A 24,865-nucleotide genomic window follows, 5' to 3' on the forward strand; every position below is an offset into this window, starting at 1 on the left:
GAGGCCCATGATCATATCCTTGCAGGACACAGTGGACAGCGGACAACTGAAAGACATGTAGCAGAGCAATTTTGGTGGCAAACCAGAAGGCAGGATGTTGCGCAGTACGTTCATAATTGCATTGCGTGCGCACAACGAGCTGAACTTTCTCATTTAAAAATACCCTTACAGAGGCTCCCCAAGGCTTCATGTCCATTTCAAATCTGCGGAGTGGATCTCTACGGGCCATTTAAGTGTGTTCTTACAATTATAGATCACTTTTCACGCTATCTACCTATGTTGAGTCTCCCAGATCAGCAAGCAAATACAGTTGCCCAAGCTTTAGTTAACAACTGGATACTTAAATTTGGCCGGCCGCGGTGGTCTAACGGTTCTAGGTGCTCAGTCCGGAACTGCGGGACTGCTACGGTCACAGGTTCGAATCCTGCCTCGGGCATGGATGTGTGTGATGTCCTTAGGTTAGTTAGGTTTAAGTAGTTCTAAGTTCTAGGGGACTGATGACCACAGATGTTAAGTCCCATAGTGCTCAGAGCCATTTGAACCATTTTTACTTAAATTTGGCGTACCTGAAGCTATTATCACAGATCAGGGATCTAATTTTATGTCTGAATTAATGAAACAGCTATGCCACTTACTAAAAACACGTAAATTACGCACAACTCCGTTACACCCTCAGTGCAACAGGCGCACAGAAAGAGTTCATCGGACAATTGGCAAGATGCTTAGTTATTATATTAACGTCAATATTCTAATTGGGATACGTATTTACCAATAATCGTGTCGGTATACATCGCCAAAACGCATGAAGCAACTGGCATGTCACCTTATGAAGTGGTCTATGGGAGGAAAATGCCATCCCCTTTTGATGTAATCAGGCAGAAAAATGGAAAAGTTGGAGAAACAGTAAAAGATTTCGGTAGAGTGATGAAGAATGTATGGAAAAAGGTTCAAAAATCTAATACAAAGGCTTTGGAATGACAGGAAAGATTAGGTAATGCCCAAGCTAAATATCCAAATTACAAAATCGGTCAGTGGGTGATGCTGTCAAACCCATACATTGTGAAAGGGAAAATGTAGAAATTTGTAACAAACTACAGAGGTCCTTATCAAATTATTGAGATCACATCACCAGTCAACGTTAAACTGCAACTGCCCACCCAAACTACCATTGTGCATGCAAGGCATTTAAAATCTTTTAAGGGCACTTCAGATGTAATTCCTTCAACAATAGTGTCTGCTTTTACGAAGGGTGGAGGAAGTCCCCGAAAACAAAAAAAAGTGGCCACGCCAGCACAACATACAGACATGGCACCATACAATCTTCGACCACAGGTGTGAATGTCCTAGTTGAATCATAGTAGACTGTGGATAGTATACAAATGTAAATACTTAATAAATGATAATGGATTTTTTTTAATTTCAATGTAGAAACATGTAAATCCTGTAGTTAACAATATATTCCTTCTTTTCTTTGTTTTTGTTTTTACTAGGTTGGTATGTCCATAATCATGTTGTTTGCTTTTTTCAGAAAACGCCATGCAAGCATTTCCTGCACAAAACCTATCCTATCGTACCTCAATGACTCCCTTGACAGTTCCCTTCTGAAGTCATTAGATATGTTCATAAACTCACAGCAAGGCAAAATTGATGCCAATGTTATGATGCAACATGTTTTAAAATTAAAAAATGAACACAAAACTAAAATTTTAATGCTAGGAACGGGTATATCTGGAACCTTTGTGATGGTGTTTCTGCTTTGTACAGTTTTCTTTTATTTAAGACGAAAAAATAAGCCAAATAATAATATACCTCTTCATCAAATCCCTGTTACCTGGATACCACACCCTTAACTGGTGTACTTCAGTGGTTACTTTTGAGCATTAGTGCATTAATTTTGTTTATTGTACTTCAGTCTTTATTAAACAGTCTCATGTTCAAATAAACAATACTGTGTAACAGATATTCTTGCATTAATATAGGGTAGACTAAACAGGTGTTGCTACGTAATTTTCTAAGTAAAAAATCAATTTTTTGTTTATTCATTGTCATCAAGATTTGTTACACTTATTACAATGATTTATGTGTGAACTATGTGATTCATGAGCGTACAGTGCTTTAGTAAAGTGCTAAAGTATTTTCAACATTCTTAATGTGAAGCGTGTGTAATCTTCTAAGTCGAGAGTTTTCATTGCTTGTGTTAGTGCTTATGCCGTGTGGAGAGTGGAGGAATGTGGAGTGGTAAATTCGAGAGCGAATTTCTCCGAAGAGTGGAGGAATGTTGAGTGGTACTTAAGATAAGTAAATAAATTAGTGAAATCAAAGTGAAGTAGAAATTAGAAAATAAATGGAAACTTGGTTTAGTTTAGAGAGTTACATACTGGCAAACAGCAGGCAGAAGAGCAGAGCAAAAGAGACAATGACCGTGAAGTCAGCAAGTTCCACATAAGTGGACGCTGTCGATTCAGCCGTCAGGGTATCACCCGACCGGCTCACATGTTTCTCAGTCGTCACATGTGATCAAAGGCCCTCGCCTACATTCCAAGAGCCAATGACTGACGTTAAGAAGATTCTTTGAGAAGCTTTTCAACATGACAGAAGAGGCAATGACCGTGAAGTCGTTCATCTCCAGTAAACTTAAGTGAATAAATACACGAGACGCAGTGGGCCCGACAGATGAAGAAGAAGAAAAGAGAAGAGAGTAGCAGTAGTTTTCAGTCAGTTTCGGTGCTGAAGACCGTCATGCAAGAAGAGACTACATCATACACAGATGCACCAAGTCTGCCGCTGTAATGGAATAGCAAGCCGCAGCCTCGGCGCCAGAAGACAGAAGTTAAAAGGTATTTGAAGTCTGATTTCTATGTACCTGGGTGACTCGTGAGGACGGGAAGGAGACGGCCTCACATCAGCAGTCACCTGTGAGCTGGGATGAAGATCTGACAGCCAAAGACTGGCAAGCGGGAGTCCGTTGTTCGAGTCCGAGACACTGGCCTTCCCCCGCCACGCCGTTCCGCTGGCCGACGCACAACACACGTGGCCGCTTAGAGACGAGAAACACTGGGACGCCACATCCAAGGTATCACCATCCGATGCACGACTTCACTCGCAATAATTAAACGGGCCACCTCGCGCTGCGCATCTCCAGTCAACTGGGTGAGACGGCGACACGAGATACACACTGCCACACATAATCAGACAGCGCTGCTGCCGCAGCAGAAGGCTTCGCAAACGACACAGCTGCCGTTCTCCGAGCCAGAACATCGAGTAAGGAAACAGTTGTACAAAACTTGCAATAAAAGTTATCTTATGTAAAAATGCTGTTTCATTCTACCTCATACCCGAGCCAAGGAAGTACCCACATGTTGTTAAGAAAGAAAAAGTAATTTATTTTGTGTTTTTAATCCTGACATAAAGCTTTAGAATCAAACACCCTTTGCAGTAATGCTCATCCTGACAATTGACTAGCATCAAAAGAGAAAACCCAGTTACATTTAGTGACAGAACTGTTACACAATATAAACTGAAATGTACTATTATTTTGTGAGGAAATCAACACCTAATAGGTAAATTGTCAATATCTCTGAGTCGTTCAGTCAGTAATAGTCATCCAAAAAAAGAACATTCCTGTGTAATTTATTTTCTTAATATTATACAGTCAATCAATATTGCAAATCAAACAACTATTAGGCACTGTAACAATGTAAACAAACAAAACTTCACATTATGTGTCAGGATTGAATTTGGAAAATATATTGAAAATATGTTGCCACTCTGCCAGATCAGTTATAGTGTAGCAGAAGTGCTGACCTATGATGACTGTACTGTTCAAACTATTGAACAGAAACTAATCTTTGTAATATTACGGGTGTCAATAAGTGTAAAAATAATTCAAGGTACCACCTACAGTGTTGTGTTCATGATTTAAGAACTTGCTGTTAAATAAAATTGTAACACAAGCCATACACTGAATAGGAATAGGGATACAACTGGGGTAAATCCAAGTCAGAAATGTTCCAAAATGAAGTAAACAGTGTACATGGGGCACAGAAGTGCATGAAACATAGTTCAAAATTCCAAAAACAAGTTCACCTACAGTAGAGAGAAAACAATGATTATGGATAAATTTAATTATTTTTCTATGAATTATGTCATATAAAAGAAAACAAAATATAGTGGTAAAAGTGCCTCTAACAAAAAATACCAAAAAAGTAAAACTAACTCTATAATGATTAAATTTTCTATTACAGTGGATGTAAATAACAGAAGATGATGGCTTGTTAGAGACATACAATAAAGCCATTATCTTACTGTTATTATATATTTAGCTCAGACACATCCGGATTCATATCTTTTATATTGATTTTTATTATTTCAATCAAGAGCTTTCCAAGTGATGACATTGTTGCAGATTGGAAGAGAAAGGGAGAGAAAATCATACACCAAAATTTTATGTTTATTTTATATGGCAATTAAATTTGATGAAGACAACAGCAATAATGAGAGAGCCATGAGAATTGATTGCAATCAGTGAGAGAGACTGCCAAAAGACTTCAATTGATACATAACTCAGATAACTCTTAAAGCAATGTTATTAATTGATAGAAAGTCAATCACAATCAATCAAATATGTTTTTAACATTCCAAAAATTAGATGCATAGTCTTTTTTTGTTAGGTTATAGTAAATTGTAAATATGGAAATTAGTATATGTATAGGATACAAAATAGGAATCAAATATATACATCACACTTCCTAAATCTCATTTTGTGTTATGTACTTCATTACAAATAATGACCTCTTTACATGAGGGAGAAATCTTTCTCTTTCTATACTTTGCTGTACAAGCATCATATGGTTTGTACACTTTCCAGAGAGTCAATAATGAAAAGAATATGGATCAACTTCCTTTTCATTGATCAGCACTTTTCGAAAGATTATTTTCTATTTCCCAGTCTCTGATAAAATTGAAGACCTCTGTGCGGCGAAATGCACTGGCCTCTCCCTTAGGGACATGGCCCCACCTGTGAAAAGTAAAATATGTTAGAGTAAGATGATGAACTAAAAGTGACAAGAATTTCAGGAAGGGAGCATCCTCAGGCATGTGGAATAATCGAATGTAAAAAGTACCACATAAAATCAGCTACAACAAAATGGTACTATAGATTACATCAGCAACAAATTAACACCCAAATGCTTTGTCTTTACTTAATAGAATGGTTCAACTTGAAGTTCTACTGAATAACAGGACACAGTGATATGTCATAATTTGCAATTCAAAATGGATATCTTGTAGAGAATAAATGGCACCAACTCAGAACAAAACAAACAGAGCTGAGCTATTATGTACTTGAGAAGGTAAAAAAAATGGTTTGCAAGGAGACTCTACTAAGGAAGAAAGACTGTTCCTATTTCAGAATAAAAAAGAAACTGGCATGGCAGCTGTTAGTAATATACATGGAACTATATGTGACTTAGTGGGATGAGGTAGAAACAGCTTGTCACAAAACCTTCAAAGACATTAGTGCAAGCCTTTCACTATGCTCAGAACCAGAGCTCAAGTATGACCTTGGAGCCTAGATGATAGACATAATTTATTCCAACATGTACGACTATCTGCATTTGGTTGCTCATTGTTCCCTCAACAGCTGCCAGAACAGCTTCTTCATCATATTGTACGATGCCTCTAGGTCACACATAGTGTAGAAGGTGATCCTTTGCTGCCATTTTCATAGGGGGAACATTAGTTGCCATACTCTTGAACTACCAATGATTATTAGATTTCTATCATTCTGAGCTTGCCTCCCTCTGACACAGCACGAAGCATGCTACTCAACAGGTTATGTGTGTCTCACTGGTTCAGTTTTAATTACAGTGGGAGACAGTATCCAGAGCTTATTGGTTATTGGTGTGGTTATAGTGTCCTGAGTTCTCTATGGTCACTGTCACCTTGTACAAGGAGCCTTTTTGGTGTCTCTGCTACATGTCTCTCAGGAGCCCTCTCAACACACTAGCTCCTGCAACATGCAATTGCTTGGCAGTTTCCAGCTGCTTGCAAACAGCACCTAACTCATTCTGTGTCCAAGAACAGCATTCACAGAGGTGCTGTAGTGTGGCTAGTGTTATTTTTAACAATAACCAAATAACTTGATAAGCTTGCTGATTCTCTTATGGATCTGTTGCACTGCAAGAAATACCAGAGCCTTCCAAAAACTGAAGCAAATACACTAAAAAGTGTTTTTGGTTATGACAAGAGAAAAACCACATCAACATATGATTCAACTTACTCATATGCATTAGCAGCACATAAAATCCCACATTGCATGTGGCAATCAGGGATCAAAGGAGAAAAACATGCAGACAAAGAATACTATCCACAAAGACAGGTCCACTGCAGGTCCAATGAATTTCTGAAATGTAACTGACTCAGTAGATGTTTTAATGTGCAATACCTTGGACTAATGGAGTACAATGTATCTGAATGTTTCACAGTTAAAAAGTTTGTCTCATAACTATTTTGGCACTTTAATGTGTGTTGTGTAATGTAATATCATTTGTAGAAGTTAATAACAGTTTTTTACTTTATTTTGTACTTTCTTTAGTTAAATGAGCATGTTCATAACGTAAGGCAAAAACATGCAGGTACTGGATACTTCATGTGTTCAATGGCATATAAATGAATAAGTAACATATGAATAGAAATTACCTGAAGGAGAGTAGATTATACATAACTGAACATAATAAAAAGTAAGGAATGTATGTTACTGAGTGTAGAAGCACAAGATTAGAGAAATTAGAAGAAACATATGAAATTTCAATTTTCAGCAGTATAAATACTATTTTGTAAGATATATTGAGGTAATTCAAGGTAAAAGAAACAATTAAACTTTTCTTGGAGAAATAGGACATGGATATAAAGAAGAAAAGTTAGTTGTATTGATCTTAACAATAATGCAAAACTGAGACTAATTGTTGTATTATTATATATAAAAACACGGAAATGGCTGCTTGGTCTGTGTTTGTGAGTTAGTTTTTGTCATAGTCACTTTGTCATTGTTGGCTTGGCCATGGACAATAAAGTACGTAAGTGTGTTATTTAGCAGTTTACCTGCACAAGGAAAAATTTGGTAAATTTGAAGGCAAGTAATATTCTGTGTGATTTAATGTAATGTACAACCAGATACTTATAAGGTGTGACTTTCATTTCACACTTGCAGCAAAAAACATGCACCTCTGGATTTGAGGCTTCATTTACTGATGTATAAATTATATACTGATAATGTTCATCTTGTGGGTAATGTATGCTTTTAATATGAGGGTGTTCAGAAAAGTAGTGCCCCCAAAATTTGTGTGTGAAATTTCTTAAAGCTTTATAAATAAAACAAATGTTATTAATATTTTAGATCTTCATTTTTGTTATCAACATATTTGCTTCCCTCTGCCACTAGAGGCCTACAAAGTGTAGTGTGTAATAGGGCAGTGTATAACATAACTGTGTCAGTGCATGAGAAACGGTGTGTTGTAATTGAGTTTCGAATGCAAAGAGTTTTTCCGCACATGGACTGCCCTTTCCTTCAGCCTAACAATGCCAGACCGCATGAGCACAGTGACATCTGCAACAATCCGACACCTTGGGTTCACTGTTGTTGATCATCCTCCATACAGTCCTGACTTAACCCCACCCAATTTTCCGATGTTTCAACAACTTAAAGAACACCTTGGATGACTTCATTTCAATAGTGATGAAGCAGCGTAAGCAGAGTTGAGCTTGTGGCTCTGACAAAAAGAATGTTTATAAAGTTTGTTTTATTTAAAAAACTTTAAGGGTTTCCACATAAAAAGTAAAAACTTCAGAGACATACTCCTTCTAAGTTTCCACAATGAAACTCTGTCTCGAAGTCCAGCAGAAAATTTAAAGAGATTTTGCTTGTACAATAGCAGCAAGACACAATTCTTCACTGTATGACAGCAGTTGTAATATTACTGATGACTGTGTCACTAAAGCAGAATTGTCAGACACAGTTTTCCAAAATTCCTTCACCAGGGAAGACGAAGTAAATATTCAAGAATTTGAACCAAGAACAGCTGTCAACATGAGTAATTTAGAAGTAGATATTCTTGGTACAGTGAAGCAACTTCAGTTACTTAATAAGAACAAGGCTTCCAGTCCAGACTGTATGCCAGTTAGGTTCCTTTCAGAGTTTGCTGATATAATAGCTCCATACTTAGTAGTCATATAAAATGCCTCACTCAATGAAACATCCCCACCCAAAGACTGGAAAGTTGCAATACTCAAGAAATGAAATAAGAGTAATCCACTGAATTATAGATCCATGTCACTGATGTGGCTTAAGATTTTGAACATATACTGTTTTTGAACATCATCAGCTACATTGAAAAGAAAAAAAGCAGTCTACAGACACATAGTCCACATGGATTTAGAAGATATCATTCTTGTCAAACACAACTTGCTCCCTATTGACATGAAATAATGAGTGCTATTGACAGGGGATTTCAAAGTGATTCCAATTTCTAGATTTCCAGAAGGCTTTTGACATCATTCCTCACAAGTGGCTTCCAATCAGACTGCACACAGTTCATAGTAACTGACAGAAAGGCATTGAGTAAAGCAGAAGTGATGTCTGCCATTCCCGTAGGAAATTTTAAAGGGTCTTCACTGTTATTAATCTATGTAAACAATTTTGGTGACGATCAGAACAGCCTTCTTAGACTGTTTGCAGATATTGCTGTTGTCCACTATCTTGTAGGGACAAAAAGTCATCAGAAGATCAAAACCAATTGCAAAATAATTTAGTCAATGTATCTGTAGGGGGTAAAAAGTGGCAATTTACTCTAAATTATGAAAAGTGTGAGGTCAACCATGAGAATTAAAAGGAATCCATTAAATTTTGGTTAAATGATAAATTGCCCATATATAAAGGCTGTAAGTTCAACTTAATGCCTAGGGATTAAAATTGGGAACAATTTAAACTGGAATGGTCATATAGACAATGTTGTGGGGAAGTGAACCAAAGGCTGCATCTTATTGGCAGAACCATTAGAAGATGCAACAAACCTGCTAAACAGACTGCCTACACGACACTTGCCTATCCCGTTCCAGAATACTGAGGCTCACCATATAAGATTGATAAAAGACATCGAAAAAGTTCAAATAAGGCAGCTGGTTTTGGCTTATTGCAAAATTGTGGACAGATTGTTACAGATATGATATGCCAGGTGGGATGGCAATTATTAAGACAGAGATGGTGAGATCCTTTCATTAAATTTCAATCACCAACTTTTCACTTCTAATGCAAAAAGATTTTGTTGATTCCAACATACATAGGGAGAAATGATCATCATAATACAATAAGGGAAATTATAACTTGCACAGAAAGATTTAATGTTCATTTTTCCTGCACATGGCTGGAGAGTAGGGCCATAGAGAAATATTCTGAAGATGTTACAACAAAACCCTCTGCCAGGCTCTTATGTATGAACTGCAGAGCAGTCACATAACTGTAGGATTACATTAGGACTGAGCTTGGCGAACACAGGACTTCTCTTGAGCTTAAGGGTTGACAATTTTGTGCATAAGTACAGGGTGTTTCAAAAAAGGACTTTACAACTTTGAAAATTCACATAAATTATTTCATAGTACCTAAAGAGGTGATTATAGTGTCAATTTTTAGGGAAATACATCAAGTTTTGTCTCTTATAGTTTGCTAATGCCAAATCGCACTGCAAGGACTGCTAGCAGCAATTTCATTAAAGATGGCTGCCTCCCCTGCACCCGAGTGTGGTAGCTGTGTGTTTTGGTTTGAAGAATCGGACTCAACAACAACAGTTCAGCAGAATTTCCATACCAAGTATGCTAAAGATTCTCTTAGTAATCCTACAATTTATGAGTGACATAAATGTTTTGTAGAAACAGTGTGCTCAGTAAGACATGGGAAACATCAGATCATCCAAGCACATCTGATGACGTCATTGAGCGAGTGAACAATGTTTTGTCAACAGCCCTACAAAATTGACCAGGTGTGCATCTTGTGAACTGCAAATCCCACATATGACTGTATGTGTCGAGAAACCATTTGCATTTGAAACTGTAAAGACTGATGAACATACATGCAATAAAAGACAGTGACAAAATTGCTCACAAGAACTTCTGCACAGATGTCTTAAATTGATTACATAAGAGTGAACATTTCTTGGACAAAATCATCTTTTGTGATGAGTCGACTTTTCACTGAAATGGCGAAGTTGAGGTAGCAAAAATCCACATCAAACAGTGCAACATGTTCATGATAACCCTAAACTGAACATTTTTTGTGCACTAAACAAGAACAAAGTGTATGGCCCCTTATTTTCCATGAGAGAATGATTAACAGGAGAGTGTACCTGGATATGATCAACAATTTTTGATGCTACAGATCCATGAGGATGACCAAGGATGAAATTTTTAATTCATGCGAGATGGTGCACCACCCCACTGACTGACTAATATCTGCGATTTTCTCAGTGACTACTTTCCAGGTCAATGGATTGGCTGTGATGCACCAATTGCATGGCCCCCATGTTCCCCAGAACTGACAACACTTGATGTTTTTATGGGGATTCATCACGGATATTGTTTTGTGCTTCCTGTGCTGGCTCCCCTACCTGAACTTGGAGCAAGAATTTATGCTGCCACTGAGCAAGTTATGCCTACAATGCTGCAACAAGTTTGGGAAGAAATCGAATTCTGATGGGATGTGTGCAGGAGAACCAACAGAAGCTACATACAACATCTTTAGTTTAAGGTAAAAAAAACTTGATATGTTTCCCTACAAAATAACACTAAACATAGCTCTACATCTTCTTTCAGTAAATTTATATGAATTTTTAAAGTTGTCAAGTCCTTTTTGAAATACCCTTTATTGTATGGATGGTTTTTACATGTTTTATTAGTTACTAGGAGGTTTATGTTTCTCTCTTATGTACAATTAATTGTTCATAGTTTTTTCCACTTTGTTACTTTCCAAGATGTAACTTAACTTATTTTTCTAGTAATTAGTTCCCAACACAGCTCACTTTTGTCCAAGAAATTCAGTAGGAATTATGATGTTACTTTCATTCATCATTTGGAACAGAGTTTTGAATTTTCAGCTAAATTGAAAATTTTGCTACTTTCTTGAAAAACTTCCTATAAATTTTTAATGAAACTTTCCATAAAGAGGACTACTGAAGGAATAAAAAATCCCTAGTGCAAGAAAAATACAGCTACATAGGGAATTAAAATGTAACAAGAGTTGTGATTTTGTTACCCATGTAAAAGCAATTACAAAAATATTTTTTTTAAGTTGTAAATGCAGCAAAAGAACTGGAAAACAATAGATTTTTTTGGATAGGGAAAACAAATCAAAGGCATCAGGGTTGGTGATCAAATCTGAAAAAAATGCCACAGCTAGAGGCCATGATATTTCTGAAATCAAGATAGAGGACAAAACTGCTCATATTTCAGAATTATTTAGTGAATTCTGTATAAACATAAACAAATCAAACATCAATGTAGAAAACTTCCCTGATAAGGTAAATTTCTTTAACACTGGGCTGTTTGAAGGTGGACTTTTCAGTACATTTTGCAAAACTACTATCACTAAAAAGTAAAACATAAGCAGGATGGGGCTGGATACCAACAAAAGTGTTAAAAACAGGCTCTAAAATAACTGCTCAGCATCTATCAACAGTGGTTAACCAGTCCCTTCAAGAAGGTTATTTTTGAGACACACTTAAGTACACAACCACTATTCAAAAAAGGCACAACAGAACACATGGAAAACTATCGCTCAGTCACTATGAAAAAAAATTTGAAAAGGTTTGTGGATAAAATTAGTTCTTCTCTTGACAACTCATTGCATGCCACAGGAATTTTTTGTGACCTACCAAAGGCCTTTGATAGCTGGGAACCCTTCTTGCTACTTTGTAAACTGGAGAAATATGGAATTAAGGGCACTGTATTACAGCTGTTTAAGTCCTACCTATCCAACTGAAGACAAAGAGTGGTTATATCATCAGGGTGAGGAACTTCTGTTTTAGGCCCCATCCCGTTACTGTTTTACATAAATGATCTACCACATAACATTGAGTGTCACTCAGTTTTATTTTCAGATGACACAGTGTAATCATTGAAAGCACCACTACTGACCAAATTCCTCAAACTGTATTAAATGCTTTAGAAAAATTAAATACCTGGTTTGATTTAAACAAGTTAAAATTAAACATGGAAAAGACTCTGTTAATGCAGCTTGAAACAAAACATGCAAAATGAAATTAAATTCAAATCAATCATTAAAACCAGGATTTGCATGAAGCTAACTGTGCAAAATTCATAGGAATGTGACTGAATACGGGTGTGGAAAGATTTCAAGTTAAATACCATAATGTTGTGTTTATTTAAACACTTGATACACAATCAAATAATAGTAGGAAACCATAAAATGAAGAGAAGTAACACTACCACCAAGATAAAATCCATGTCAGAAAATTTCAATATCTTGCCCCTTTGGTGAGGACAATTCCCACTTGGCTTTGAGGCATGGAAGGGGAACAAGGGGGAAACAAATGGCAATGCCAAAATTTTTCTTTTAACATGGTGGCTTTGTTGGAGTGAACAGTTACACTAATTCTCAATCTTTCAAAATCAGCTTTAGTTCTTTAAGGCAAGGAGCTGCAATTAATCAAAACAACAAACACTTTTAATACAGTAGCAAAGGGTAAGCTGGGAAGGTAATGAAATTTAAATAACAACTCTCCACAAATATGGCTTCATAGGTAAGATTAAATTTATGATTGTTAAAATTAAAAAAAGAAAAAGAAACTTTCAACAAATATCCCTCAATGGCCTTAGTAAAACAATGAGTGATAGGCCTAATGAGAAAGTGCAGTCCACCCCAACATTTCCATAGATCATAGACACAAGTTGCACAATTTAACCCCAAGGATTTGCCAAGATAAAATTTCCCCAAAACGTAAAAGATAAATCATTACACGAAAATGCTGCAGCAGTTATCAATATAAAAATTCACAAGGAGCCCAAGGCTAGATTTTAACATTTCTGACATTGCAGCAATAGGCAAGATAAAATTAGCTCAGTTAACAAAATACAATTGCACCAAAACTCAAATACAAGTTAAAATTTAACACACACAGCGACAACCGCCAGCTTACAATAGTTCAAAACATTATTCAATCTCATAGGTGCACAGCTGTCATTACCAAGCGGAGTGTGTGAACCAACTTGAAGCAACTATAACATAGACCAAATTACAGATTCAGCAATCTATGCAGAGTAGTCGGCAAGAAACGGTAAAGAAAAAAAAAAAAAAAAACAATTCGCCATGGGGCCCACTGAACCACTGGATGGGAACTACCAAAATTCACCCACCTTAAACTTTACATACGACGCCCGGGTGAGGAAACAGGAAATCATATGGGCACAGGCCAGCAAAAACCCCAGACAAACACACAGAATCCCATAAATTCCAAAATATAAGTTAATCAATTATCCCCCAAAACCCCAGAACTTGGCACAAGAGAAATTGCAGGCCACAGGATCCAAAGGCACTCTGCAGAAGAGTAATGAGGGAAAAGGTTAAAGAAAGTTCTTCAACGGCACAATAGAACAGCACGAAAACACACTAAGTAAGGTACATCACCCCACAGAATGCCGAGAAACATGTTTCTGACACGATCATAACAACGAAGATAATCTTCTTAGCCATAGCATGCTGAAACACACAAACAGCACCAAACTTCTGAGGACAGAAAAGTACTCCCCTGTAAACTACAGCCACAAGCTCCTGCCAAGGCACGGTCCAGGGAAATTGCTGCAAGAAAGATGATCCAGCATGAGTATTGTCACCCAGACCTCAGCAAGGCGCAGTCAGACAGGACAGGAAAGCTGGTAATAAGGCGACGACTCCAGCCACCAACCTGGGGAGCAGCAAGTAACACCAGCCCCAGCCAACGACAGCATGGAGGAATGCACTGTCCACCGCAAAGGGCAATGCTCACGCTGCTCGCGCCCAAACTTGACTGCCCGCACACATGCCACCGGGCAGAGATGGTGCCACCCGCTGCCAGGAGGTGCCCCGCAACGGCGAAAGAAACACCACTTGGAGGCTGAACGATCAAGAATCAATCGGGGATACCACCGCCACGGCACAGTCTCTATAAAAAGAACTAAAATAAAACTAAACTAAACTCTGTCCGAATAGGATTTGGAAGGCTCAATGGTACTGACCAGCCACCGTGTCATCCTCAGTCCACAGGCATCACTGGATGCTGATATGGAGGGGTATGTGGTCAGCTCACTGCTCTCCCAGCCATTATGAGACTGGAACCATAACTTCTCAATCAAGTAACTCCTCAGTTTGACTCACAAGGGATGAGTGCATCCCGCTTCCCAACTGCACTCAACAGACCGGATGGTCACCCATCCAAGTGCTACCCAGCCCGACAGCACTTAACTTTGGTGATCTGATGTGAATCAGTGTTACCACTGTGGCAAGGCTGTTGGTTACTATAAAAAGAACCTAAACCTTAAGACTGTTAGGACTTAACATGACTGTGAAATACATAGTAACAATGGTTTATTTTATTTATTTAGATTTTTTTGTGTGGAGTCATCAATATGATGGCTTACACAAATGTCAAATACTGCCCAGTTAGCCATGCAGTCTAATGCGCTGCTTCCTGAGAGGGAAGGCATGCCGGTCCCTGGCACAAATCCCCGTGGTGGATTAGTGTTGAGGTCCAGTGTGCCAGCCAGCCTGTGGGTGGTATTTAAGGCAGTTTTCCACCTACCTCAGCGAATGCGGACTGGTTCCCCTTATTTTGTCTCAGTTACATTGTGTCAGCGATTGCTGTGCAAACACCATTGCAATGTCTGCATACACCATAATCATTCTTCCATGCAAACATTTGGCGTTACACTTGTCTGGTGTGAGACATTGCCATGGGCATCCACAGGGGGCCTAACAGCACAATAACCCTTGGTTTGGTGTGGGGTGGCAGTGAGTGGGTGGACTGCTGTGGCCTGTTGTGAGGTTGTGAACCACTGAGGGCTACGGTGGGATGAAGCCTCCCCGCCATTTCTAGGTCCCCAGTTTAATACAATACAGTGGTATAAACCTTTACACAGATTGAAGTGTAAATACTAAAGTGAGGGACTGTTATTTATGAGCATACTACTCTCTTGCATACTACCCACTTGATTGCCCCAGGTCGGCGGGGGGGGGGGGGGGGGGGGGGGTGAATAAGGAGGTGTTACTTACCTCCTCCTAGAACCTGCGTAGGCTTTTTATTGATTTCAAAATTCTGACTCATATTTAAAAGAGCTTATCTCTGATTCTGTTCAGCTGCAAGAAATGGATAACACAGTGGCTTTAGTAGAAACCACATTGTCTGTGCATCTTTAATAGAAATAGAGTACCTGATATTTCTCTCTCACTTCCTTGTACAGCTGTAATAAGCTACAGAAAGGGACAGTTGCAGCACCTAACACAGTATAAACAAGACTGTATTATACATGCCAGATACCTGTAACATAGTGTCAACTATATGTTTTTATTTGATCCTTCAAGACCACCTGAGATTTCATTCAATTTCACACAGTACAGCAATCATAGGACAGTATGATGAACATCGTCATGCTCTGCTGTAGACGTTATTTCAAATATACTTAATCTGTGGACCCAAATGCAGAAAAATACAAATGCGTGCATGCAATGAGAGGAAAAAATAATGAAATATCAATGATGTAAAGGTGGTAGGACCTTCTTAAATGGCATGCTTCTCACAATTACATACAAAACCAGGGAGGCAAAGACCATTTTCCTCATGTCCTAGGCTCTTAAAAGTTGGTTTTTTTCCAAGGATTTCTACATCTATATTCATATTAATAATAAAAAAGATGTAGTTTAAGATACAGCAGTAATCTACTGACTGGATAACTGTCAGGTTTTTGAGATACAATAAGCTTGTGACAAAGAAGGCAGGGATCTCTTCACTTTCTCTCTCGTATTGCCATCTGCCTCCTTAAATTCATTTTTTCATTTTTGACTAATTACCATTAACATACAAGAGTACAATCTGCATTTTCATAAAAGAGAAAGATTGGCCCTCAGTCTTAAAGAATATACTACCAGGTCTGGTTTTGTATTTAATTTTATGTATGTAATTAATTTTCTGATTATTTTACATATTCCTAGTTATTATCTTTTGTTATAGGGTTAAATGAGTAATTGTTTTGTGACTTAAATTCTAAGGTTGACTTATAAACAAATATAAATTCTGTAGTAATTATAGACAATTGGAAGAAGAGCCACTAGGATTCTTTAAGCATTTATTTGGCTCTATTCGAAAATATATTGGCAAAGCCAGCCCTTAATTAACTCCAAAATAATTACCAAGTTTGTCAAAAGTATTGTTTGTATAACTATATCTGCTAATTTCATTATTTAAACAAATAATTCAGCATAACCTTTGTGGTGGAAGTAACTGTTTAAAAGGAGGAATTTTTCTATAAATTCAGTTAGTTGAATGAGTTATGTTTTAATTATAATTTCTATAAATTAAACACCAAAAAATGTATAGTTCCAGTACCTATTATTGTGAGGATGTATAAAGGCACAATTTTTGGTCCTGAGACAGTCAGTACACGGCCAATTTTCAGACAAGAAACCTGTATTTGTTAGATCAACAACAATGCATCAACTTAACCATGAAATAAGTGTAACACAAATAGGGTGTGTGTTAAAACAATGATAGTGTCTGTTCAATAGTGTTACACATACCATATAATTCTGCAAGAACTGTGTGGTAAGGTTTTTACTGCTCATAGATGTTCAATGGTAAACTAATGTAGCAGTATGCTGATGTTTGCCTGCAAACTATTAATGAGGCTTATCAAAAGTTAACCAATAGTGAACTGGACATGTTAACAGTGCAATATTGAGGGGTTGTGAACAGTGAAAGTAAAAAACTGTGAAACACTACTGTGCAACTGTGAGCTGCATCATTTACAGTAGTCAGTGTTGAACTTCCACCCCCCATATTTCAGCCAGTATAACAATGCAGTATGTCAACATCAAGGACAATCAACGAAGAAATAAAGCAGTTGATGTCTCACAAGCTATGTGTACTTCCTGTCTAGTTTATTTCATGGGACACAATATGTTCTCAAACTCAACTTATTGGCTCCATAAAAAAATGGAACTTTTGGAATCTTATCCACTCTTGTGTAAATTTCTGTGAATACCCTTGATCATACTATCAGTGAAAATGATGTAAGACCTTATGGTTGGTGTCAATAGTACCAGATGCAGGAAGTTAAAGTTGTCTATGTTTATGTTCATTTATTATTTTAAAGATGAGTGATAAGGAAGTAGAAAATAGTGTGTTTTGTGAGAGAGAAAGATCCAGGAAATAATGAGGTAAAGAAGTAGTATTTCAAAATTTAAAAATGGATTTGTAGTAACACTGTTCACGTTACGTCGCACTTCACTTAGCGTAGACCGGGACTGTGTCCTAGGCATGCCCGATGTTGACTGACTGCGCACGGCCTGTCCTGCCGGAGTTGTTGTTGTAGTTCTTGTTGTTACGCCGGCAGAGGTCGCATCCGAATTCTCGCGTGCCCTCTGGTGGACGGGACTCTACTGGCGGCAACTACCGTCCGTGACGCGCCGTGCCAATGTGCGCCTCCCACGATCTTTCTGGTGGCTACTACACTCCTCCTCCTTCGGGGGGTGAAGCCACTGTGATCCACTGCGTCGGAAGGTGGAGCGTCGGGCAGGAGCGATGACCTCCACATCCATTGGATGGCCGGAGTCGAGGGGATCTGCCAACCCTCGAGCTGGAACCTTCGAATACGGCTGGAAGTGACCCACACGAAGAGGCCCCCGTCGTCCCACAACCGGAGCCCGGGACAGCACGGGCGACAAGCTGTCGAAGTCTGGATCCTGTTCCACCTCAGGAGGGGCAAGACCCAGTGGCAGGGACGAAGGGGAAGGGACGACCACAGGGGAACTAGCCCCCTGCGAAACTGGGCCGGCTAGAGGGGCCGGCTCTCGCTGGGGCATCTCGAATGACGGCGATGCCGGTGCTGGAGCCACTGGAGGCTGCCAAGGCTGAGAACCATCGCAGTGTGGCAGAGTCACAGCGGGGAGAGGAGGTAACGTCCCCTGTGAAACCAATACAGGTGCCGGCAATGGGGAAGACGGTGTCCGAGAGATCGGAGGGTGGGTGCCCGAACGTGGACGGAGCTGATTTTGGTGACGACGTACCACCCGGTCCCCCGCCTGCAAGGTATAGAGCCGGCGGCCATGGCGGTGCAGGACCACCGCCGGTATCCAATGTGGATTGCAACCAAACCCACGGGCCCAGACTGACATACCCAGTGGAAAGTCAGGTACTCCGTTTTGTGAAGACTGGCGAGGACCAGGCTGGAGGAGGTGCAGCAGAGTCCTAGGTTGACGCCCATGGAGGAGCTCTGCGGGGCTGCGGTCTCCCATTGGTGTGGTCAGGTATGCCGTCAAGAAAAACGTCAATGCTTCCTCTGCAGGAAATTCGTCCACATACTTTTTCATCTGCATCTTAAAGGTGCGCACCATGCGCTCAGCTTCCCCATTCGATTGTGGATGGAAGGGGGGAGAGCAAACGTGCCGAATACTGAAGCGCCTACAAAAATCCTGGAAGGTCTGCGAAAGAAACTGCGGTCCATTGTCCGAGACCAGGGTGACCTTCCACAGAAAAGATTTTTGCTAGTGCCTGGATTGCAACTTCTGAAGTGGTTGAGGAGCAGCGAACCACATATGGGAATCGGGAATAAGCATCAATGACAATGAGCCAAAAGCCATTGAGAAACGGGCCCGCAAAATCGATGTGAACACGTTCCCATGCCTGGGTTGCCGGCGGCCATGAAGAGAACGCTGCGCTGGGAGATGCTTGGTGGCTCGCACACTGGGAACAGGCGGCCACCAAGTGCTCAATTTCTCTGTCAATACCGGGCCAGTACACATGTCTGCGAGCCAAGGTTTTAGTACGGGAAACACCCCAGTGCCCCGCATGTAATAACTTGAGGACCTCCCTTCGTAAACTTGCAGGAACAACCACGCGAGGAGCTGTATCATCGTTAGCCAGAAGGAGAACTCCTTCCAAGACCGAGAGACGGTCTCGTAGAAGAAAATAATTACGAAGAGGGTCCGAGGCCTGGCCCGGAGGGCGGGATGACCACCCCTGCTGAATGAGGCGAACTACTTGCCGGAGAACCGGGTCAGCCGCAGTTTCCCTGGCGACTCGAGAACTAGTGATCGGGAAGCCATCAACCGCTTGGCGGGACGCCACATCCAAATGAAAACACATAATCTCCTCTCGATCAAATGTAGGGTCCGGGCCCACCGGAAGATGGGAAAGAGCGTCGGCGTTGGCATGCTGGCCTGTAGGGCGAAAACGAATGTCATAATGGTACATAGAGAGGAACAAGCCCCAGCGCTGTAGTCTGTGGGCTGCCCTATCTGGAATCTGAAAGGCGGGGCCAAATAACGATATTAACGGCTTATGGTCAGTGATTAACTGAAACTTCGTGCCATACAAGAAAGGGTGAAACTTTGTAACAGCGTAGACAATGGCCAAAGCCTCTTTTTCCACCTGGGAGTAATGGGCCTGCGCGGGACTAAGCGTTTTCGACGCAAACGCCAGTGGTTGCTCGGAACCATCTGCGTTGCGATGGGCCAGGACCGCCCCCACCCCATACTGCGAAGCATCCGTAGCCAGGACCAACGGCTTATAGGGATCAAAAGTAGCCAAACAAGGGGCTGACGTGAGGAGGCCCTTCAACGAGGTGAACGCTCGCTCGCATGCAGGCGACCAATCAAAAGGAACACCCTTGTGCAGAAGGCAGTACAGGGGGTGGGCTATAGTGGAAGCCCTGGGAATGAACCGGTGGTAATAGGCTATCTTGCCTAAAAAAGCTTGTAACTCCTTCAGCGAAGTGGGCCGAGGAAGGTTGACGATACCTTGGACCAAACTTCCTAGTGGCTGGATGCCGTGCCGAGATATGGTGTAGCCCACATACTCAATGGACGGTTGGAAGAAGGTTGACTTATGCAGGTTGCAACGCAAGCCCACAGACCTGAATTTGAGAAAGAGGGTGCGAAGGTTGTGCAAGTGGTCCGTCGTGCTGCGGCCCGTGACAATGATGTCATCCAGGTAATTAATACAATGAGGGATTGTCGACGTGACATGCTCAAGATAATGCTGGAATATCGCCGGGGCACTGGATATCCCAAAAGCCAACCGCTGGTATTGGTAAAGGCCAAACGGGGTGTTGACGACTGCCAGCCGTTTGGAGTCCTCATCAAGTGGTATCTGATGATAAGCCTCTGACAGATCGATTTTAGAAAAATAGTGGCCTCCCGCCATGGCAGAGAACAATTCATCAGCACGAGGCAAAGGATAGGTGTCCACCACCAATTGGGAATTAATGGTGGCCTTAAAATCGCCACAAAGACGTAATTTTCCCGAGGGCTTCTTGACAATAACGAGGGGCGAAGCCCACCCACTGGAAGAAATGGGAAGAACGACCCCTAGGGCTGTCAGCCGGTCTAGCTCTTCCTTTACCTGAGGGCGGAGAGCCAAGGGGATCTGCCTCGCGCGTAGAAAACGCAGGCGAGCAGACGCCTTCAACGTTAAGTGAGCTTCAAAATCTGAAACACGCCCCAGGCCCTCCTCAAAAATATCTGGAAAGTCTGAGATCAAAGATTCCAATGAGTGATAGGGAACGTCTTCGGAGACCAACTGTATGGTGTCAGCGATAGAAAAACCGAAAGCTTGAAAGGCAGCCAGGCCAAAAAGGTTAGCGGAGCTCGCATCACTGACAACAATAAAAGTAATAGGCCGAGTGACTGATTTGTAAGTCACGTCGGTAGTGAATTGACCCAGGAGGGGAATGAACTGTTTACCATAACCGCGTAGACGCCGGTAAACTGGCACCAACAGGGGCGATCCAAGGTCGGAATACGTTTGTGCATTCAACAACGAAACTGCCGCGCCCGTATCTACCTGCAGTTGTAACCAGCGCGACCGAACCGACACCTCGATAAAGAGTTTGCGTGCCGATGCGTCGGGAGCCTGGCCCAATGAAACTTCCTGAATGTCAATGTCCATGTCCTCTGTACTTGCTTCCTTCGATTCCTTTGAGGCGGAGCGGCAAACTTTAGCAATGTGACCGTTTTTATGACATTTGCGACAAACGGCCCAACGCTGGGGGCACTTTGACCGATCGTGATGTATATAGCAGGATGCACAGGACGGCAACAGGGGCCGGCGGCCGGAATTCTGTTTACGCGCCGCGCGGGAGCGGCCATAACGGCCGGATTGTACCGCTCGCACGTCGTCCACCCCGGACACAGTGGACGCGGCCGCACCGCCCTGAACCTCCGCGACGTCGCACCACGCCTCCAGCTGTTGACCTGCTGCGTGAGAGACTTCATACGATTGAGCAATGGACAGGACTTCCTTGAGGGAAGGGTCTTCGAACTGCAGGGCCCGTTGCCGGACCTCCCGATCAGGGGCCGAACGAACAATGTCGTCGCGGACCATAACATGGGCATATGACTCCCGCGACTGCTCCGTGACAAAATGACACTTGCGACTAAGACCGTGCAGGGTAGCGGCACACGCCCGGTAAGACCGATGGGGCTGTTTCTTGCATTGATAGAACTCGACCCTAGCCGCCACAACATGCGTGCGGCGGCGATAATATGAAGACAGCAATGAACACAATGCGTCAAACGACAAGGACGAGGGTTCCTGCAACGGCGCTAGCTGCCGCAAAACTTGATACAGCGAGGGAGATATCCAAGACAAGAAGAGAGCACGACATACCTCCGCATCGGCAACATGAAACGCCTGGAAATGCTGCCGAAGGCGATGTTCATATGCGTCCCAATCCTCTGCCGTCTCGTCATACGGGGGAAAGGGAGGAGGGAACTGCGCCGGAGCAGACGGCGTGGAGAGCAACGCCGGAAGCACTTGTTTCATGGTGGCCATGAGCTCCGTCTGCTGCGCAACCAAAACCCGCACCAAATCCTCCATGCCGTGGAGAAACTGCGAAACCGGAACAACGACGCAACATGCGAAAGAACGACCCTACTCGTCGCCAATTGTGTAGTAACACTGTTCACGTTATGTCGCACTTCACTTAGCGTAGACCGGGACTGTGTCCTAGGCATGCCCGATGTTGACTGACTGTGCACGGCCTGTCCTGCCGGAGTTGTTGTTGTTGTAGTTCTTGTTGTTACGCCGGCAGAGGTCGCGTCCGAATTCTCGCGTGCCCTCTGGTAGACGGGACTCTACTGGCGGCAACTACCGTCCGTGACGCGCCATGCCAATGTGCGCCTCCCGCGATCTTTCTGGTGGCTACTACAGGATTCAGATCTGAAGCAGGATTAATGTTGTACGGCAAAATGATGGTAATGTTATTAACAGAACTTAGTACACTGATATTAAGAGTGAAGAAAGTAATTCAGAAACAATGGAAGGAGTTAGCATTAAACAGGAAGTGTATGAAGAGTGTCAAAGGATGAAGGAGACATCTACCACTTATAATTTTAAGTTGTTATTGATGATTGCTGCAAAGCAGGATAAAAATAGTATTGTTTTTAAAACTAATATTGACAGTTTGAGAGCAGAGATGAAAGAAATCAATCAGAAAACTAGCAGTGATCTGAAAAGTAACATTGACCATTTAAGAATGGAAATGAAAAATCTAGCAGCAAAAAATTTGACAATCGGCAAAAGGAAGTAAGTTCTGTGAGAATTTATCTTAACGAGGAATTGAAGACTGTAAGTAAGAAACTGAAATGTAACAAAAGGATATATTAGCAAGGAATGGAGAGAGAAAGTAAAGGAAACCAACATTAAATGAAATAAACAGGTGCAAGAGGACAATAATTCTTGTCTGCTCAGCTCAACTGAACTGAGTGCTTTTTGCTTGAAAAATAAATATGGAACAGAATGTAAAACAGTGCAAGGTCAGAGAGTAAAGAGAGTAAAAGTACTTCATGAAAATATGATGTGTGGAAAGGTAAAAAAAAATTTTAAAAAAAATACCTAAACCCCTCCTGAACAGGCCATGAAGGCCCAATAGTACCATCCAGCTACCATGTCATCCTCAATCGATAGGCATCACTGGATGCGGAGATGGAGGAGCATGTGGTCAGCACACTGCTCTCCTACCCGTATGTCAGTTTCCAAGGCCAGAGCCACTACTTCTCAATCAAGTAGCTCCTCAGTTTGCCTCACGAGGGCTGGGTGCACCCCGCTTGCCAGCAGCACTCGCAGACCACATGGTCATCCATCCAAGTGCTAGCCCAGCCCAACAGTGCGTAACTTCGGTGATCTGAAGGGAACTAGTGTGACCACTGCGGCAAGGCCGTTGGCAGTTATTCCTTTCACTGGCTGTAGCAATTTATCACTGTTACTGAGATAAAATTAAGATGCAAAATCCAGGATTATGGTGTTAAATTGTTTCTTTTTTAAAATTTTTATAGAGAAATACTTATTTTTTCAAAAAAGGTGTGTTATTAGGAGAAAAAAGTATGTAAGTTGCTACATTAGTAAGACATCAAAGTGTGATACCTTTTGAAACAAAAAACCAATCATAAAGAAGCATTACTTTTGTACAAGTATATCTAGTTTCACTTCTCTGTTGTTCCTGGAATTAGCAAGATATAGTGGTGCTTGGTTAGGATAAGGGATTACCATCATCAGCTGATCTCCTTCCACAATGGCCTTCTGTTTTTGGTCGATAGTGACTCTGTAGGATCTCCTTGATGATTTCTGCTGAGAATTAGAAACTGAAATATTTCTCTCAATTTGAGTTTTATATAACAAATGCATGTTCAGCAAAGACTGATCCACCAAATGAAAAAATACTATTTTATACCATTTTACAGTTTTTGGTACACATTCTGCTGAAATGAGCATCATGTCTCTTTTGTTGATGGCCCCAATTTTGCAGTGTAGTTTGCAATGTAAGGTGGTTTCCATTTTGCTTCATTTCTGCTTCTGTCAGTTTTGTCAGTCACTATAATTTCACTTTTATGAAGCACGGAGAGCATCCTCACTTCCTGCTTGTCCTGCCACTTGAGGCAGAGAAGTTTATCTGTTGACATTATACTTAGATCACCTGTTTTAAGTTTCTTTTAATAAAGCAGTCCTGCCTTTATGGTTTTCTGTTACAGTTCCACAAACATTAGTCACTCTGTCACACATATAAGAAAGTAACATTGGGCAAGTGCACCTATTGTTGACATACAATGTATGACTTTTACCACAGTAATATTTGAGTAAAATAAGAACAATCCTTACAGGTATACCAACATTTGCACCAAAATCAGTTTCTTTTTTATGTTCATATGTACTCACATAAACAGTAAAATCAAGACTATATCCAGTTTCTCTATCACGTAACACAAAAAGCTTTACTCAAATATATAGCGTTTGGACAGAATGTACTGCTTGAAGATACAACCTTTGTAAAGAACTAAATTTTCATCACTGCAAAAATTTTTAAAAGGATTCAAAGCTTGGAATTGCTTTTCTTAGATGATCCACAATTCGCCAAATTTTCCAGGTTTTGTCATCTCTGAGATCCTCATTGTTATTAACGAAGTGTAACACTCTTACTAACAGAAGGTACCCATTTCTTGGAATATGGATCATTGGTCCAATAACTGTTTATTTCATTTTTTCTGATGAACCAGCAGAAAATTTATGACAAGGAAACAGTGAATTTCACCACTGTTTTCACTTTTCCAATGTCATCG

The 24,865-nt window shown here is 41.0% G+C and overlaps 1 protein-coding gene across 1 annotated transcript in view; it reads right to left on the reverse strand.

Moving 5' to 3' along the window:
- Positions 1–4,299: 4,299 nt before the first annotated feature.
- The window catches only part of LOC126174882 (glutaminase kidney isoform, mitochondrial-like), a 187,895-nt gene continuing 167,329 nt past the window's right edge, over positions 4,300–24,865 (reverse strand). Inside the window, exon 13 of the mRNA XM_049921699.1 lies at positions 4,300–5,017. Within this exon, the coding sequence (XP_049777656.1) occupies positions 4,906–5,017 (112 nt within the window). The 3' untranslated portion in view covers positions 4,300–4,905. The remainder of the gene's footprint in view (positions 5,018–24,865) is intronic.

The sequence above is a fragment of the Schistocerca cancellata genome, chromosome 1 (assembly GCF_023864275.1).
Source record: "Schistocerca cancellata isolate TAMUIC-IGC-003103 chromosome 1, iqSchCanc2.1, whole genome shotgun sequence".
Taxonomy (NCBI): Eukaryota; Metazoa; Arthropoda; class Insecta; order Orthoptera; family Acrididae; genus Schistocerca; species Schistocerca cancellata.